Genomic DNA, 14735 nt, shown 5'->3' on the forward strand with positions numbered 1-14735 from the left:
TAAGGGCCACTCCCACACAGTCCTCTAAGATACCAACCTGTTTGCCCACCAGCCCAGACGATTCTTGCTTTCTTTTTCCCATCTGGGTCGTTGTTGAACAAGCAAAATGTTGTCAAGGATGAAATAATAACAGAATGCAACTTTTTGTGATAAAATCATCCCCTTGTTTCATCTTTTTCATTTTAAAGTGGGCCAAACTTTGCACAAGTGAATTGTGTAGTCACATTGGGAATAAGTGTGTGTGTGTGTGTGCGCGCGTGCGCGCACGTGTGTGTGTGTGTGTGTGTGTGTGTGTGTGTGTGTGTGTGTGTAAAGAGGAACATGAACTCTAGTCATGTCTCCTGAAGTAACTACTGGCAAATCAACACTTTGTGTGCTGATGTATGTTACTTCAAGGCTTACAAAGCACTTTACAAACATTATTATCTCATTTGATCCTCCTGACAAACCTGCGAATAGGTAAGTTCTACCAGGATTATTATTCCCATTTTACAGATGAAGAAGCTGAGGATCCCTGAGGTTCAATGATTTGCTTTTTTAACATGCTTCAGGGGTGATGGTCAAACTGAGTTTCTTCTCCAAGAAGCTCCAAGTTTATATTGCTATTCAAGTAAGATAGCTTTTCCTTTGTTAAATCTATTTCTATTTGTTAAATCATCTTCATGTTTGCCACCGTTTGCCCCCTCCCTCATTTTTATCTAGATTCTTTCAGAGCAATAGAATTGAATTCAAATTCAGATGTACAAGAAGCATCTGAGTCCGAGCGCTGGGTTTTTCTTCAGTCACTTAGACCTACAGTAAATCTTTAATCTCAATAGTGTAGTATGTCTACTTTCTTCATCTGTACAGACTGAAACTCATCTACATCTTCTCATCCTGTGTGATGTTCATGTTCTCCTTCAGAGGAGGATCAATGTGCTAGAGACCTGCTTCTAGGTCATTTTACATTTTATGGACTTCAGTGAAGTGCTTGGTTTGACTATCTCTTACCCTTCAGTCTTATTACATACTGACCCACCTTCCTTCTTCCTTCTTTCCTTCCTTCCTTCCTGCCTGCCTGCCTGCCTGCCTACCTTCCTTCCTTCCTTCCTTCCTTCCTTCCTTCCTTCCTTCCTTCCTTCCTTCCTTCCTTCTTCCCTTCCTTCCCTTCCTTCCTTATCAGGTTAAGTGATGTGTCCAGGGTCACACAGTCACATTTGAACTCAGATCCTTTTGACCTCAGGGCTGGTCCTCTATTCACTGTGCCACCTAGCTATCCCCTCCCCCTTCTTTATTCAATCTTAGCTTCATTTAGAAAGGCTTCCCTGAGCTCCCGCTCTGTTTAGCACCGTGAAATATAGGAAGAAGTAGAGTATATGATCCCTGCCTCTAGTTAGCACAATGAATAGGAGCACAGAACTTGGGGTCAGAAAGACCCTAGTTCAATCTGACTCATAGATCATTTAGGTGTGTTACTCAGGGCAAGTCACATGACCTGTCTCAGCTTCACTTCACTCATCTATAAAATGGAGATAATAGTACCTGCCTCATGGAGCTGTCACAGGTATCAGATGAGATAATATGTGTAAAATGCTTTGCAAATCTTAAAGTGCTATCTAAATGCTAACTATTATTATTAAAAGACCTCTGGAGTCTAAAAGCAGACAACAGAAGAAGCACACAAAACAAGAGCTGACTCAAAATATAACTGGAAAAGATGTCATTTGGATTGATTAGGTATCATTTGAGTGTTCCAGATAGCACATGCTGTGACTGCGTGAGCATTAGGCATTACAGCAGGTTAGTGGAGGAGGTTAGAATAGTGGAGATCCTGGAACGGTAGGTGAGAGGTGGATCAATGGAAAGGATAGTGTAGACAGAGGAGTGGGACAGAGTGAAACTTCAGGTATGAGAATAAGAATAACATGTTTATGGTGGGAGTAGGGGATTCATGTGTAAGTATGTCTTTAATATGACTCTTACTAGTCCTGAACCTAGATTTAGAAATTACTTTTCTGAAGTATTCTGTCTTTGAAATGGATACTTTCTACTAAGATAGGCAGACATCCTCCTAGTAATTCTCAAGCCCTCTTACCCCCATAACATGCCTTGCTCACACTAATCTCTTGCCTACCTGTGTTCCCCTTCTCATCCATGAATCTTACTCCTATCTATCCTTGGGGTTCTTGTGCCAAACTTAAGAGAAGTTTAGAAAACATAAAATTCTTGCAGAAGCACAGATCTGAGGATGGGAATTTATATGAAGAAAATAGGGCATTGTGCTGAAGGAATCATTATTGCAATTCTTTATAAATTCCTAGTGATGTCAGTTACTAAATGCCACTTGAGCAGAATTTACAAGCTTATCTGGGGTAATAGAAACCCCCTTAATCTCCTTTATGGTCATACTTAAAGTTGTTGGTTTGGGGCAGGAAAAATAATACCAAAGCATAATAATATTAAAGCAGAAACTAAATCTTCAGCCAAAATATTTTTGAGGAGGTGAAAAACAATGGTCTGTTCTCAGTCTCTGGGATTTTTTTCAGTGAGATACTGTAGGCTGCCTTTATTGATGAGGAAATACTATAGGTACCATGCCACCCCCACCCCCTAATGCTTCAGCTAGGTATACAATACACTATATATATACTGTAGTCCATAGAAAAGGCCAGTTTACTGTATAAGAGAAGCAAGTGCTTTGTACGGTAAGACATTTCTAATAGAAGCCAAAATTCCCTCTCGCTCCTTCCCTTCTCTGTCTCTCTCTCTGCCTCTCTCTGTGTCTCTCTCCATATATATGTATCTGTGCGCACACATACATACATATATATATATATATATATATATATATGGAGAGAGATATATAGGTCTATATTGATAAAGATCTATAGCTATCTGCATCAGGGGAGAGTATGTATATGTGTATATGAGAGAGAGTGTGTTCTATATATCTATGTCGATATAAATCTATAGCTATCTATATCAAGAGAGGCGTGTGTTATGGATATAGTGGAATTATTTGTGTTTATAATGGCCAGTTCAAATAGTACATATCCTTGCAAATGAAATGACAAGTAGATTTATTTCAGTACATGTGAGCTATTATAACTCAGATAAGTAAAGATATCTTTCTATACAGGCATCTATATGTATCTATCTATATGTATGTATCTTTATAGGGATCCTCTGTGCCCAGGAGCTTCTAATTCACTTACTCTTTGTTTCGTGAAGTAGAATGAAACTTAAAACACCTAGTAAAAGGGGCACAGCAAAATGTAGCCCCAGTTGAAAATAACGATGCCTGATTCTGTTGTTGATTTTTAATTCTCCATAACTGATCTGTCGTTAGAGGTCTTTGAGCACAGGGTGGATGCCCACTTTATGAGGATGTTTTAGCTGGGGATTATGATATGACGAAGTTAGAATAGATAATAATTGGTCTCTTGAATTTTATGATCACATGAAAAATCTCAGTGTTATGGGAATGATTATCCTTAGTAGATCAACACTATAAGGGGAGATAAATGAAGAGTCAGTGGTGCCCTTCCCCTCAGTTTTCCTCCCACATTCCTTGTCAGAAATGACCTCTCTTAATATGGAGCTATGGTAGTACTCCTTGCTTCTGTATTTATTGTCCTGTATTGTATTATAGATATTTATATGATTTTAGGACTTAGGTATCTATCTTTTCTTTCCTATTGAGTTGTAAACTGGTAGAAGGGAGGCACCATGATAGCCTACATGGTGGACTGAGTTTGCGTCCTACTTCTGCTACCTACCAGCTCAGTAATGATGGGTAGAAGGCTAAGCTTCTCCAAGTGTCAATTCTGGCCTATTTCAAAGGGGTTTAATACTACCTATAGTACCTACCTGCCTCATGAGGAGTAAGTCAACATATGCATGTCAGATGTTTTGCACATCTAAAGTGGTATAGCAGTGTCATTCATTATTACTATTGCCATTAAGCTGCTTATAGGTAGAGACCATGTCTGACTTTCCTTTGTGTCTCAGCACAGGATCTCAGACAGTTGGCACTTAGTAGATATTTGTTCAATATGACACTTAAGTTGGTCATAAGAAAAGGTTTCAACCAAGTCAACGATAAGCTTTCCTCACTCCTTCTAGCCCTTATGGTTCTTGCTGCAATATTTTTAAAAGCCAAAAAGCAGTTGGAAATTCCTTTGAGTTTTTCTTACTCTGAATTCTTAACTACCCAATAATTGACTATAAGGAATGGTCTCTAAGTTCTTACAAAAAGGGATCAAAAGCAGGAATAAAAAATGACTTTTTTTATGAAAAGTCTATAGAATAACTAACCTATGCTTTGAAATAGCCTCAGAAATAATATGAGTGTAGATTGTGCTTACTTGATTCATGGGTTGCCATGAACAGAGAATTTATTACTTAGTCTCCATGCTTCAGTAGGTTGGTTCTTTGATGGGATACATTCAATAGATTTCCAAGATCATGCTTGGTCCTTCCAGTGTGGTGGAACCCATAAATGTTTACATTTAATTGAAGTAATTTTAAATAAACTCATTAGATCCTCCTATTTATAAGTGATACTGTTCTGATTACATCCAGCCTTGGAATATTATACAATCTTGTCAATAAATGAATGAAAAAAAGTATTTTATTAAGTTCTTATTTTGTGTCAAGCATGGTGCTAAGGGCTGAGGATACAAATACAAATCAAAGAAGTTCCTGCCATGGAAAATCTGACATTCTATTGTAGATGGGAGAGATAATACTTAAAGGAGAGTGGTGACTAGGAAGGGATAGTTGGTTTTGGAAAGTTACAGAGATGTTGAATGGAGCCACTTGAGAATAGATAGATACAACTTGTCCAGGAGCAATGAAATCAATGATTATTTAAAAGGAACTGATGTAATAATTTATAGAGGGAAAAATAAGTGGTTGAAGATAAGCCTATTACCTAAAAATGATGTGGTTGGGTTACCAGTCTATTGTGGTAGTACATTTGAGAGAATCATGGTACTTTGACAGCTGAAATGTGAGAGGGCTCCATTGCATATCTCCTAAGTGAGCTTTCTACCACTTTCTCAATTCAATTTAGGGTTCCTCCAGATCTCTGCTAGGAATTCATACAAGATTCAGCACCCAAAGTAATGACAAGCGGAGGTCTCTTTTCTTGGCTTAGAGGGGAGAATAGAGATGCAAGAGACTTTGTCTCCTCATCTTTTAAAAGGAAGGGTTCTGGAGTAGATAATCAAAACTCATGTTTTTTAAATGCTTTGCATATTATCTGGTTAACAATTAGCTGATCCACATTTTTGTAGTGTTTGCAGAGGACGTTATGCTAATTGCATCTAGAACTAGAACCTTGAAGAGGTTTCTGTAAGAAATCCATAACCATTTAAAAGAGTTTGGCCTGACCATTCATACAAGAGTGACCAAATGAATGAATGTCTCTTGCCCAGATTATGAGTTGTGTTTAGATAAATCACTTGTAGAACTGGTTCATTAGTATGTGTATCTAGGATAGGTAATGCAGGTGGACAGTCATCCAGAGTTAAATAGGAGGAGTAGAAAAGCAGATTGTATTGTCTTAAGGAAATTGCAGAGCTTTTTTTGATGACCCAAGCTTCTTCCCCAGCAATACTGATCCAAAACAAAGGCTTATATTTTTAATACCAATGTTCTACCAACGTTGCTGTATGGTCATCGGACATTGAATACTGCAGTCTCTGCAGATTTCAAAATAAGGAGCACATGGTGACCATGGAAAGCCTGCAAATTATAATGAATGAAAAACTTCAGAGAACTGGAGGAAATGATATCAAGTGGTTGAAGAGAGTGAGTTATGACAGGTAGACAGCCAGCCAGTGTACTCCACTGATAGCCTTGTGATGTCAGAAGAAAAGAAAGGCCTCCATCATGTCACATGGACCCCTTGTGGAGGACCTGGGACAGGACATGACCTAGAGTCCCACAGGATCAGCCAGTGTGGATGAGTTACAGTCAGCATTGTTGGAGAGAACACCTAAGTAAGTAAGATTACAGATTAATTTGAATTTTAAAAACTAAGATCTTCATAGCAACCTTGTGAAGTAAGTGGTGCCAGTGTTATTACCTTCATATTACAGATGAGAAAAATGAAATTCAGAGTAGTTATGAGACTTGCGCCAAGTTAGGTTATAAAGCTGCAGATTGTTGGAAGTTGTGACTGAAGCAAAATCTTTGAAAAAGTCTTTCTATAATTTTTAAAGAGTTAGCCGCTGTTAGCCCTGGGAGGAAAAATTAACTTGTGAATGATATATTATCAACGAATTGAAATGGCATGAGCAAAGGCATAGATAGAGGTGGGAGATTACAAGGTATGTCCAGGGAAAAATAAGTTGACCAGTTTGGCAAGTGCAAAGGCATCTTAAAGGTCCTGTCTACTCTAGATTTATCATTCTGTGATCCTTTGTAGTGATAAATATGCTTTTGTTCTATGATAGTAAGAGCCATGATTTATCGTAATTTTATACCCCACCAAGCACCAAACGTAGTGCTCTGTACACAGTTGGAACTTAATAAATGTTTATTGAATTGAATGAGAGGCAGGGGCCATTATGAGGGAGGGGGCTTGAATTCTAAAGTGAGGAGTTGGAACTTTATTATGTGGACAACAAGGAGTCATTGACAATTTTTACACTGAGACACAAAGTATAAAAAACAAGCAATCTCTCAGGAAGTTTTATATCTTTCAGTATAGAAGATGGATTTTTTAAGTAAATGCAGATATAGAGGTGTTGTTCATCCTTCAATCTCAGAAAGCACCAATGATATCAGGGGGATGATGTCCTGATTTGCAAGTGAATTGTATTTAAGTGAAGCAGAGCTGTGTAAAGTCATCAGCCCTGCTCTCTCCTCCAGAGTCATCAGAGTCCAGTGGCAAGACATAGGTCAGGATGACGGGTGCTGGCCCGGGATCCAGTGCGAGACCTCAGCCTTTTTAAGCTAAGGTGTTTCCCAGGTCTCACTTTGTCTGAGGCAACACCCATATAGTAGTTAAAGGCTAGGTAAGAACTGAGGTAAAACATGGTCTAGTTTGCTTCCACAAAAGAATACATCAGGTGTGGAAGATCCTCAGAGTTTCTGCTATTTACACTTACTCTGAGCCATCAGAACCAAAACTATGAGAAAGTGAGACTTGGTATAGGACCTATTACCATATTGATAATAATATTAATAATAATAATGTAGAGAGCTTGTTTGTTCTTTTTTCTAAAAGAGGACCATGACATCAGGAAGGCGATGCTATCACTTACAACTGAATTGGATTTAAGCGAGGGAGGGCTGTGCAAAGTTACCAGCCTCACTTTCTCCTTGAGAGCCATCTGGGGCCAGTGGCAAGATATAGATCAGGATGACTAGAGATGGCCCAGAATGTAGTGAGAGAAGTAGAGAGAGACTAATTTGGAAAGGAGGAGATTGTTTTAATAACAACATGTGAAGTGAAGTGAACCTAGACTAAGATGATGGCACTGGGAATGGAAAGGATGGTATGTATGCAGTGAATATAAGCTCTCCTAATAGATGGAGTGAAATTGCTGGGGTTTGTTTTGGGTTCTTTTCCCCATCTTGGAAGCTTGACTGTTGTACTTTTAAGTCTTCATTTGTAGGCTAGTAGATGATTTCCATATTGGGAAGAGAAGTTCTATACCAGAGCTGAACTGGCTCCACCCTTCATAGTTTCATCATTCATTCGTTTGTCCATTCCACTCTGATCTGACCTTATCCTTTTAGCTGGGCAGATGGGATTGTTTGAAAAACAGATGCCACAGAATTTTCCTTGTGTTCTCCATCTGATTAATGTATTAGATATCTCAATGCAGCTTTCTATGCCTATCACTCTACAAGGTGCTATCATGGAAGTTCTGTGAAAAAAACGTGGGGTACTGTTAACTTGGGTACTCCTTGAACAACAAAAAACAAGTTTCTAGGAGTGTCCTTTTTGCTAACCACAGGGTTTACTTTCCTGCCACCAGGATTTTGTCCAGCCAACAGTACCCAATAATTGTGTATGTGTGTGTGTGTGTATTTGAGAGAAAGAAGGAAGGAGGGAGGGAGTCAGGAAGAGAGAGAGAGAGAGAGGCTGCCAAAGGCTAACACCTAATAAAAAGTTCTAATAACTTCAAGAAGTTTGTTTCAAATTTTTGTAAAGAATATCTAGTCACCAGATATAACATTCCTGCAGTTTTAAGGCTCCACCTTAAATAAAATGAAAGTTAAATGTGGTTTTTTTTTAAAAAAGTCTCCCTTCTTATGTTATGCTAATTTTTACACAGTGTAAATCTGTTCCTATTAAGGAAACAAGGAGTGAGGGGAGAGTTTCATGAGAAAAATAGCATCTTCCTTGTTAACATAAAGCCTATCCCTATATATTCTATTTAAAATATAAGAAGAAATAGCTACTGTTATTTATGAATAATTGCTCAAGAATCCTTCATTTTTCACAAAATATATTCATAGTTAGCCTGCAGGTTAGACAGGAGAAGAGAGTGTCAAATTCGAAGTTTTATTTTGATGACATTTAAAATGTTAGGAGTTTTCAGAGGTCTATTGTAATAATTCCTTTCTGTTGGAACCTTCTCCCAAAATATAGTTGGCATTGACAGGGCATAATTTATTTTATTTTTTAAATCAAGTTTTTTTTTTCCCCAATTAACAAAAATCTATTTTTCTTTCCCACTGGGGGGAAGAGAAAGAGAAAAACAAAACCCTTGTAGCAAATATGCATAGCCAAGCAATACAAAGTCCCACATTAGCCATGTTCAAAAAATATGTATGTTGACAAAGCATATTTTTGATCAATAAAATAGAATTTTGATTTGTTGGGAAGTTAAATTGTGAACACTGTAGCTGAGTAGGCAAAAAGCTCTGACTTCAGCCATCCTGTCCTGGCTACATTATAATTCAAGGACCATAAATGACCATGAGCAGTAACTAAACCTGAATCATAAACAGAACTTATGGGTGTTGCTCCTTAAGTTTGGAACTGTTGTGTGGTTGGTTTTTAAATAGGTGGTTTTTAAAAGTCCTGGTACCTCACCATAGCAGGAGGGGTAACATTGACTTCTTGACAGTGATGTCAGCAGAGCATGAGCTCTGGTTTGTCCTATCAAGATAAAAAGTCTTCAAGAAGGGGGCCCTTTGATGGGATGTATATCTGTCATCTCAGGACCTACGTAGCTAATCTGGATAATACTCATCACTAGATTGGCTATGCACCCTTGAAATTTTCAGCCACAGGGCGTGATCTTGTTACTAGTTTCTCTTTACTACCTTTACTCAACCCATAGGGATGTTGTGATAGGCATTAGAGGAGGAAGTATCCTCATTGATGATGAATTCATAGATCTTTGAAATATTTTTTTCAAATGTAAGACAATTAGATTCATATTTTGAAATTGTATCATGATACAGTAATACCTTATCAATAGACTATTTCTGAGTTCTTTTTAAAAAAATGTATTTTTAATTTGTGAAATAAGGAAAGTATTTCCAATAACATGGCACAATGAAAAAGGTGATTGCATATGAAACTGTAAATCTAATATGCACAATGTGCTATTCCTTTCAAATATGCAGTAAAAATTATTGTGTAAATTTCGTTTTTTCTTCCCTCCCTTCCCATGTGCCAGGTATTGTACTAAGTGCTGGAAATACAGATATAAATAGAAGGATAGTCCCTACCCTCAAGGAGCTCACATTGTAATGGAGGAAAACAACATATAACAGGAAGCTGAAAGGGAAGAGAGGAGAAGGTGCCCATAGCCCCACATGAGGTGTGCATGATGCCATACCTGGTAGAAAATATGTCAGAGAGTCAGGAGAGGAGTCCGGAAAGGAATGAAATTATGGCTGGCTTGGGCATTTTCCTTAAAATGATGGTTCTGGAAGGAGCCAGCCAATCAGAGGAAGGTGGCATGGGAGTGGAGTGTACTTCCAGTGCGATAAGACCAGGGGTGGAAGGAACTTCCAAGTTGGAGAGGCTTCTGTGGCATGATAGAGAAAGTATGATGAGTCCAGAGAGTCGGGATACTAGATATAATACTGTAGTGTTGTCATTTCTGGACATTTCTTTCGGGGAATGGAGATATGGAACACATGAATTTATGTCCCACTGGAAGCCATACCTAGCCAGATCTTTTCTGACATGCAATGGACTGAACTTCCCTAGCCAACTTTGAACAGTGGCAAACCCTATTCATTCTGTGAGGCAGGAGTTGTATCGATTTAAATGTCAACATTAACTGTCTTTCTTTAATGAGATGCTTAAAACAATATCTCTGAGCTCCTTGGATGTGAGGGGTCCTATGGCACTTTTCTTAAGAGTGTGGGTTTTGACCAAATATTCTTGGCCTGAATTTTCTTTCTCCAATCCTGGGCATCAGTTGGCCATGTGCCTTCTACTGCATAGAAGAATGGTGATGGTATGCTTTTTGTAATTCAGATGAAGAGGGGGTGTTACCTTAGACAAACTGAAACCTGGCAAAGACTTTAGCTTAAAAAGACCCAGGTCTCCCCACTGCGTCCAGAGCCATCTCCAGTCATCCTGCCCTGTCTTGCTACTGGACTCTGATGACTCTAGAAGAGAGGGTGAGGCTGATGACTTTGCACAGCTCTGTCTCACTCAAATCCAATTCACTTTTAAATCAACACATCACCTCCAGAAGTCACTGGTCCTCTTCAAGAATGAAGGATGAGCAGCAGCCTCCTATCATGCTCCTTCGGTTTACTTTATTTTGCTGTAACTGATTTCAGTGTACTTTGGCCACTATTTTTAATACTACATTTCTTTGAATCCTTAGGAAAGACCAGAACCTGTTGTCTCCAGTAAATTGCTGGTATTTACTCCTGAACCAAGTAAGAAGAGAAAGCAAGGACCATGCTACGTTAAGTGATATCTATCTGAACAACGTCATCATGCGCTTTATGCAGATAAGTGAGGATTCTACCAGAATGTTTAAAAAGGTAATGACAACATTTCTGCCACACTGTGCTCCCCTGAACACGTATTTTGAGCAGTTGGGTGCCGTGAAGACTCATGCGGTATTATGGGGACCAAAACCTTTGAGTGGTGTGCCCTTCTCCTTTGTAACATTTGTAGGAGCAGGCATCTGATTTTAATGAGAAACCCTGGTCGGATGTCCTTGGTTAATTACAACCCCTGCACAATGGAAGGGACTGTCTGCAGTTGGAAGCATTCAGAATGGAGCGAGAAAACTTTAGGTTCAAGGAAAAGTAAGGAATACAGAGAGAACTGCTTCTGCAGCTTTAGCTACCTGAAAAATGCCAGGGAAGACCCAGTGCCCTACTCTGAAGACCTTCTCCCTTCTGCTAGATGGCTTTGTGCCACCAGTACACATGAAAAAAGAAGCCCAACTTCCAAAGCTCTTACTGCATAACTGGTTTCCTTGCGTGGACATTTTCATTTTGAGCAATGAATAAGTTGGCTCTCTCCCCACGTACAGAATGCGGTTCCTGCCTAGTAACCAAGCTGGCCTCTGTTTTTGATGTTTACATGACCCAGAATTTTTTCCAGCTGTGTAGTGTCATGGTGGTTGTTCAGTGCAGATGCTCATACCTACTATTCACTAATTAATCATAAAGTCTTTAAAAATGAAAAAAACACACTAAATATTAACGACATATTTATAGTTGAAAGTTTTTAAACACCAAAAGCATAGTGTTAATGATAGGCCAGCTGGAAAATTTCCTGCTGGTGTTTGGTGTGGCCATATTAGCTTTGACTTCTATTCTGGAAATGGAATTTGATGAACTCTAATTGTCTTTTTCTGTCATGGGGGAAAGGAAAAAGTGGAATCTAGAGACAGCTCCAAAAAGAAGAAAAGTAGTTTTATTGAAAGTTATGGGAATTTTTTAAGAAGTTATCCTAGAGGTGAAATTAAAGAGATTCGTTGATATGCTAATTAGCAATAATGATAATTGACAGTGATGTAGTGCTTCATGCTTTCCAAAGGACTTTACACAGACCAGCTAAGCTGGTTTTATCTCAGACATGATGGAAACCTGTCTTCAGAGGAGGGGTTCTTAAGCCTTTTTTGTCTCATGGATCCCTTTGGCAGGCTGGCAAAGTCATAGACCCCTTCTTAGAATAATGTTTTGAAGTAATTGAAAGAAATGCTAAATTTCAGTTAGAGATTAGTCACTAAGAGAAGAAACACTTATTGAGCACCTACTATGTGTTAGGTACTGGTGCTATGAACCTGAGTTACAAAAGGATGCAAAAAGACAGTCCTTGCAGATTAGTAAAATGAAGATACATTTTCCCCCCCAGTCCAACTTTGTAACTCCATGAAATCTATCCACTTACTGCATTGGGGTCCTTGGACCCCAGCTTAAGAACCTTTGCTTTAGAGTAACAGACTCTACAGCACAGTGTTTTCAGCCAGCCAGGTAAATCTAACACCCTTGGGTTAGAAGGATATAGTTGAAATAAACACAGCCAAAATTTACATAGTATTTAAGGTTTACAAAATATTTTAGACTCATTATCTCTTTTTACCCAAGCAACCCTGTGAGAAGATTAAATACAGATTTAATTATCCCTGTTTTACAAATGGAAAACACTGAGACTCAGAGAGATTCTATGAATTTGCCAGAGGCACACACCTAGTAAGTATCTGAAGCAGGATTCCAACCCTCCACTCCCCAACTTCTAGTCTATCACTGTATCCACTACATCAGAATGGCTCACCATTCATAATTCTGTCCTTTATCATATTAGATACCTCTCTGTGCTTTGTGTATTCAAAAATTTTAACATGCCTCCTAGTATTAAGGATCTCTATATGTAACTACTGGGAATACTGTACTATCATTTGTGTACTGTGCGATGCAGTATATTTGGAGACTTTAACCTGTTGGAGCAAAATGTTGCATGGAATCCCTTATGCTTTAGAATATATCTCTGTCAACGAAACTATTGAATAGGACAGTACAGTGTAGCAATGTGGCAAGCTCCGAGAGACCTCTATCATCTATCCACAAACCATTTTCTTTCTCTCATTTCTCCATTCTGTCCACAAGGACGTTCTCAGAGACATTATGAAATGCTTTTCTGGATCCTAATATTCTATATGACTTGGGCATTCCCCTGAGTCACCTGTTTATTAATCTTAACAAAAAAAAAAAAAAGGAAATGAAGTTAACATAACTTGTTTTTAGTGAATCCATACTGGCTCTTCAAAAAGAAAGCCATAATTATGTGGTCACAAACTTCTAATAGAATGATTTATAGAATTTTGGTGGGGAGAACAAGCTTGCCTAGTCTGTGGTTTATAGAATCTACATTTTTTCCCCTTCTTTTTAAAAAATCAGGACTTCTACTTGTCCATTATTCTGGTGTTTCTTTATTCATCACAATTTTTTCCAAACTACCTGTGGTTTCATGATCTTATCTACCATGCTTTTTCAATCTCTGAAGTACATTTCATTTGAGGCTGAAAATATGAAACTACTTAAAGCGTTCTTTATCTCCTTAGCTATATTGGTATACAATTCCATTTTTAAATTGTTTTGTCCTTTATGGTTGGAAAATTTCTGCTGATGAAAAAGATGGAAACAAAATAAGAGCTGAATAGAGCTTCTTGTCATGTCTTCCGGAAGCAATGGCTGGGTCTTTTTCTTGTTTTTATTTTCTCTCTAAATACAGCTTAAGAAGCAAAGCTACCCTTTTTGGATCATTAGTATTCATCACAAACCAAACTTCCTTAAGCTCTTCTTATAAGCAAATGCTACCATTTCGTACTTATGTGGGTTTCTATTTCATATACATCTGTTTAAATTATCTTGTCAGAGAGCTCTTTATTCAGCCCCATTGATTTCTTAAGATTCTTCTTTTTCTTCATCCAGATCGTTCCTAATTGTATAATCAGAATTTTATTTTTGAGAACTCCACTTCTCATTTGAGCCGAATTCCCTTTGATGGTTTCTAGCCATGGATAATATTGTATTCATTATTTGATTAGCATTTATGGCTTCCATCTCCTGAAAGTATTTGAGATGCTTTATAAGTGAAACATAATAGCCTCTTAATTGGTCTCCCTACATCAAGTCCCCTCCCCCCACTCCAGTCTATCCTCCTTTCAGCTGGCAAGGTGATTGGCCTAAAGCACAGGTAAGACCATGTTACACACCCCACTCTACCCCCTTAATAAACTTAATTGAGTGTGATTACCAGATCAAGTATAAATTCCCCTGCTGAACATTTAAAGCTCTTTAAAACCAACTCCCCTCCTATGTTTCTAACTTCATCAAATATGCCTTTCTTTCATGAACTCTGTGGTGTAGCCCAACTGGCTTTGCTGTTCCTTAGGCAGGAGACTCCCTGTCCAGACTGAGAGTTTTTTCATGGGCTGTCCCCCATGACTGGAATACTCTTCCTCTTCACCTGTGAGTCAGGTGAATTCAAAATTTCTTTTGGAAGATTCAGCTCAAGTGCTGCCATCTTCTTGACTTCATGACTATTTTTGGCTACTGTTGCCTTATCCTCCCAAGATTACGTTGGGTATGTTTTGCGTATGCCTCAACATAAGGTCCTTTAGGGTGGGACCGTTTCATTTTTGTCTTTATGTACCACACCTCTAAGAAGTACTTGAGAAAAATGAGAGTAATTGAAGATAAAAACCAAAATGGACACCAGAGTGTTAAATTAGAGAGAAACTTGGGCTTGGGGGGACAATAGATAAGATGAAAAAACCCAGTTAATTAGTATTTAT

At 38.4% G+C, this 14735-nt stretch overlaps 1 protein-coding gene across 2 annotated transcripts in view; it reads left to right on the forward strand.

Annotated features, from left to right (window-relative positions):
- Nucleotides 1-14735, forward strand: part of SRGAP1 (SLIT-ROBO Rho GTPase activating protein 1) — a 321601-nt gene that overhangs the window by 136689 nt on the left and 170177 nt on the right. For both annotated transcript variants that reach the window (XM_072655259.1, XM_072655260.1), the window contains exon 3: nucleotides 10803-10965. In XM_072655259.1, coding sequence (XP_072511360.1) covers nucleotides 10803-10965 — 163 coding nt within the window. The remainder of the gene's footprint in view (nucleotides 1-10802; nucleotides 10966-14735) is intronic.

Source organism: Notamacropus eugenii, chromosome 3, assembly GCF_028372415.1.
Source record: "Notamacropus eugenii isolate mMacEug1 chromosome 3, mMacEug1.pri_v2, whole genome shotgun sequence".
NCBI classification, from domain to species: Eukaryota; Metazoa; Chordata; class Mammalia; order Diprotodontia; family Macropodidae; genus Notamacropus; species Notamacropus eugenii.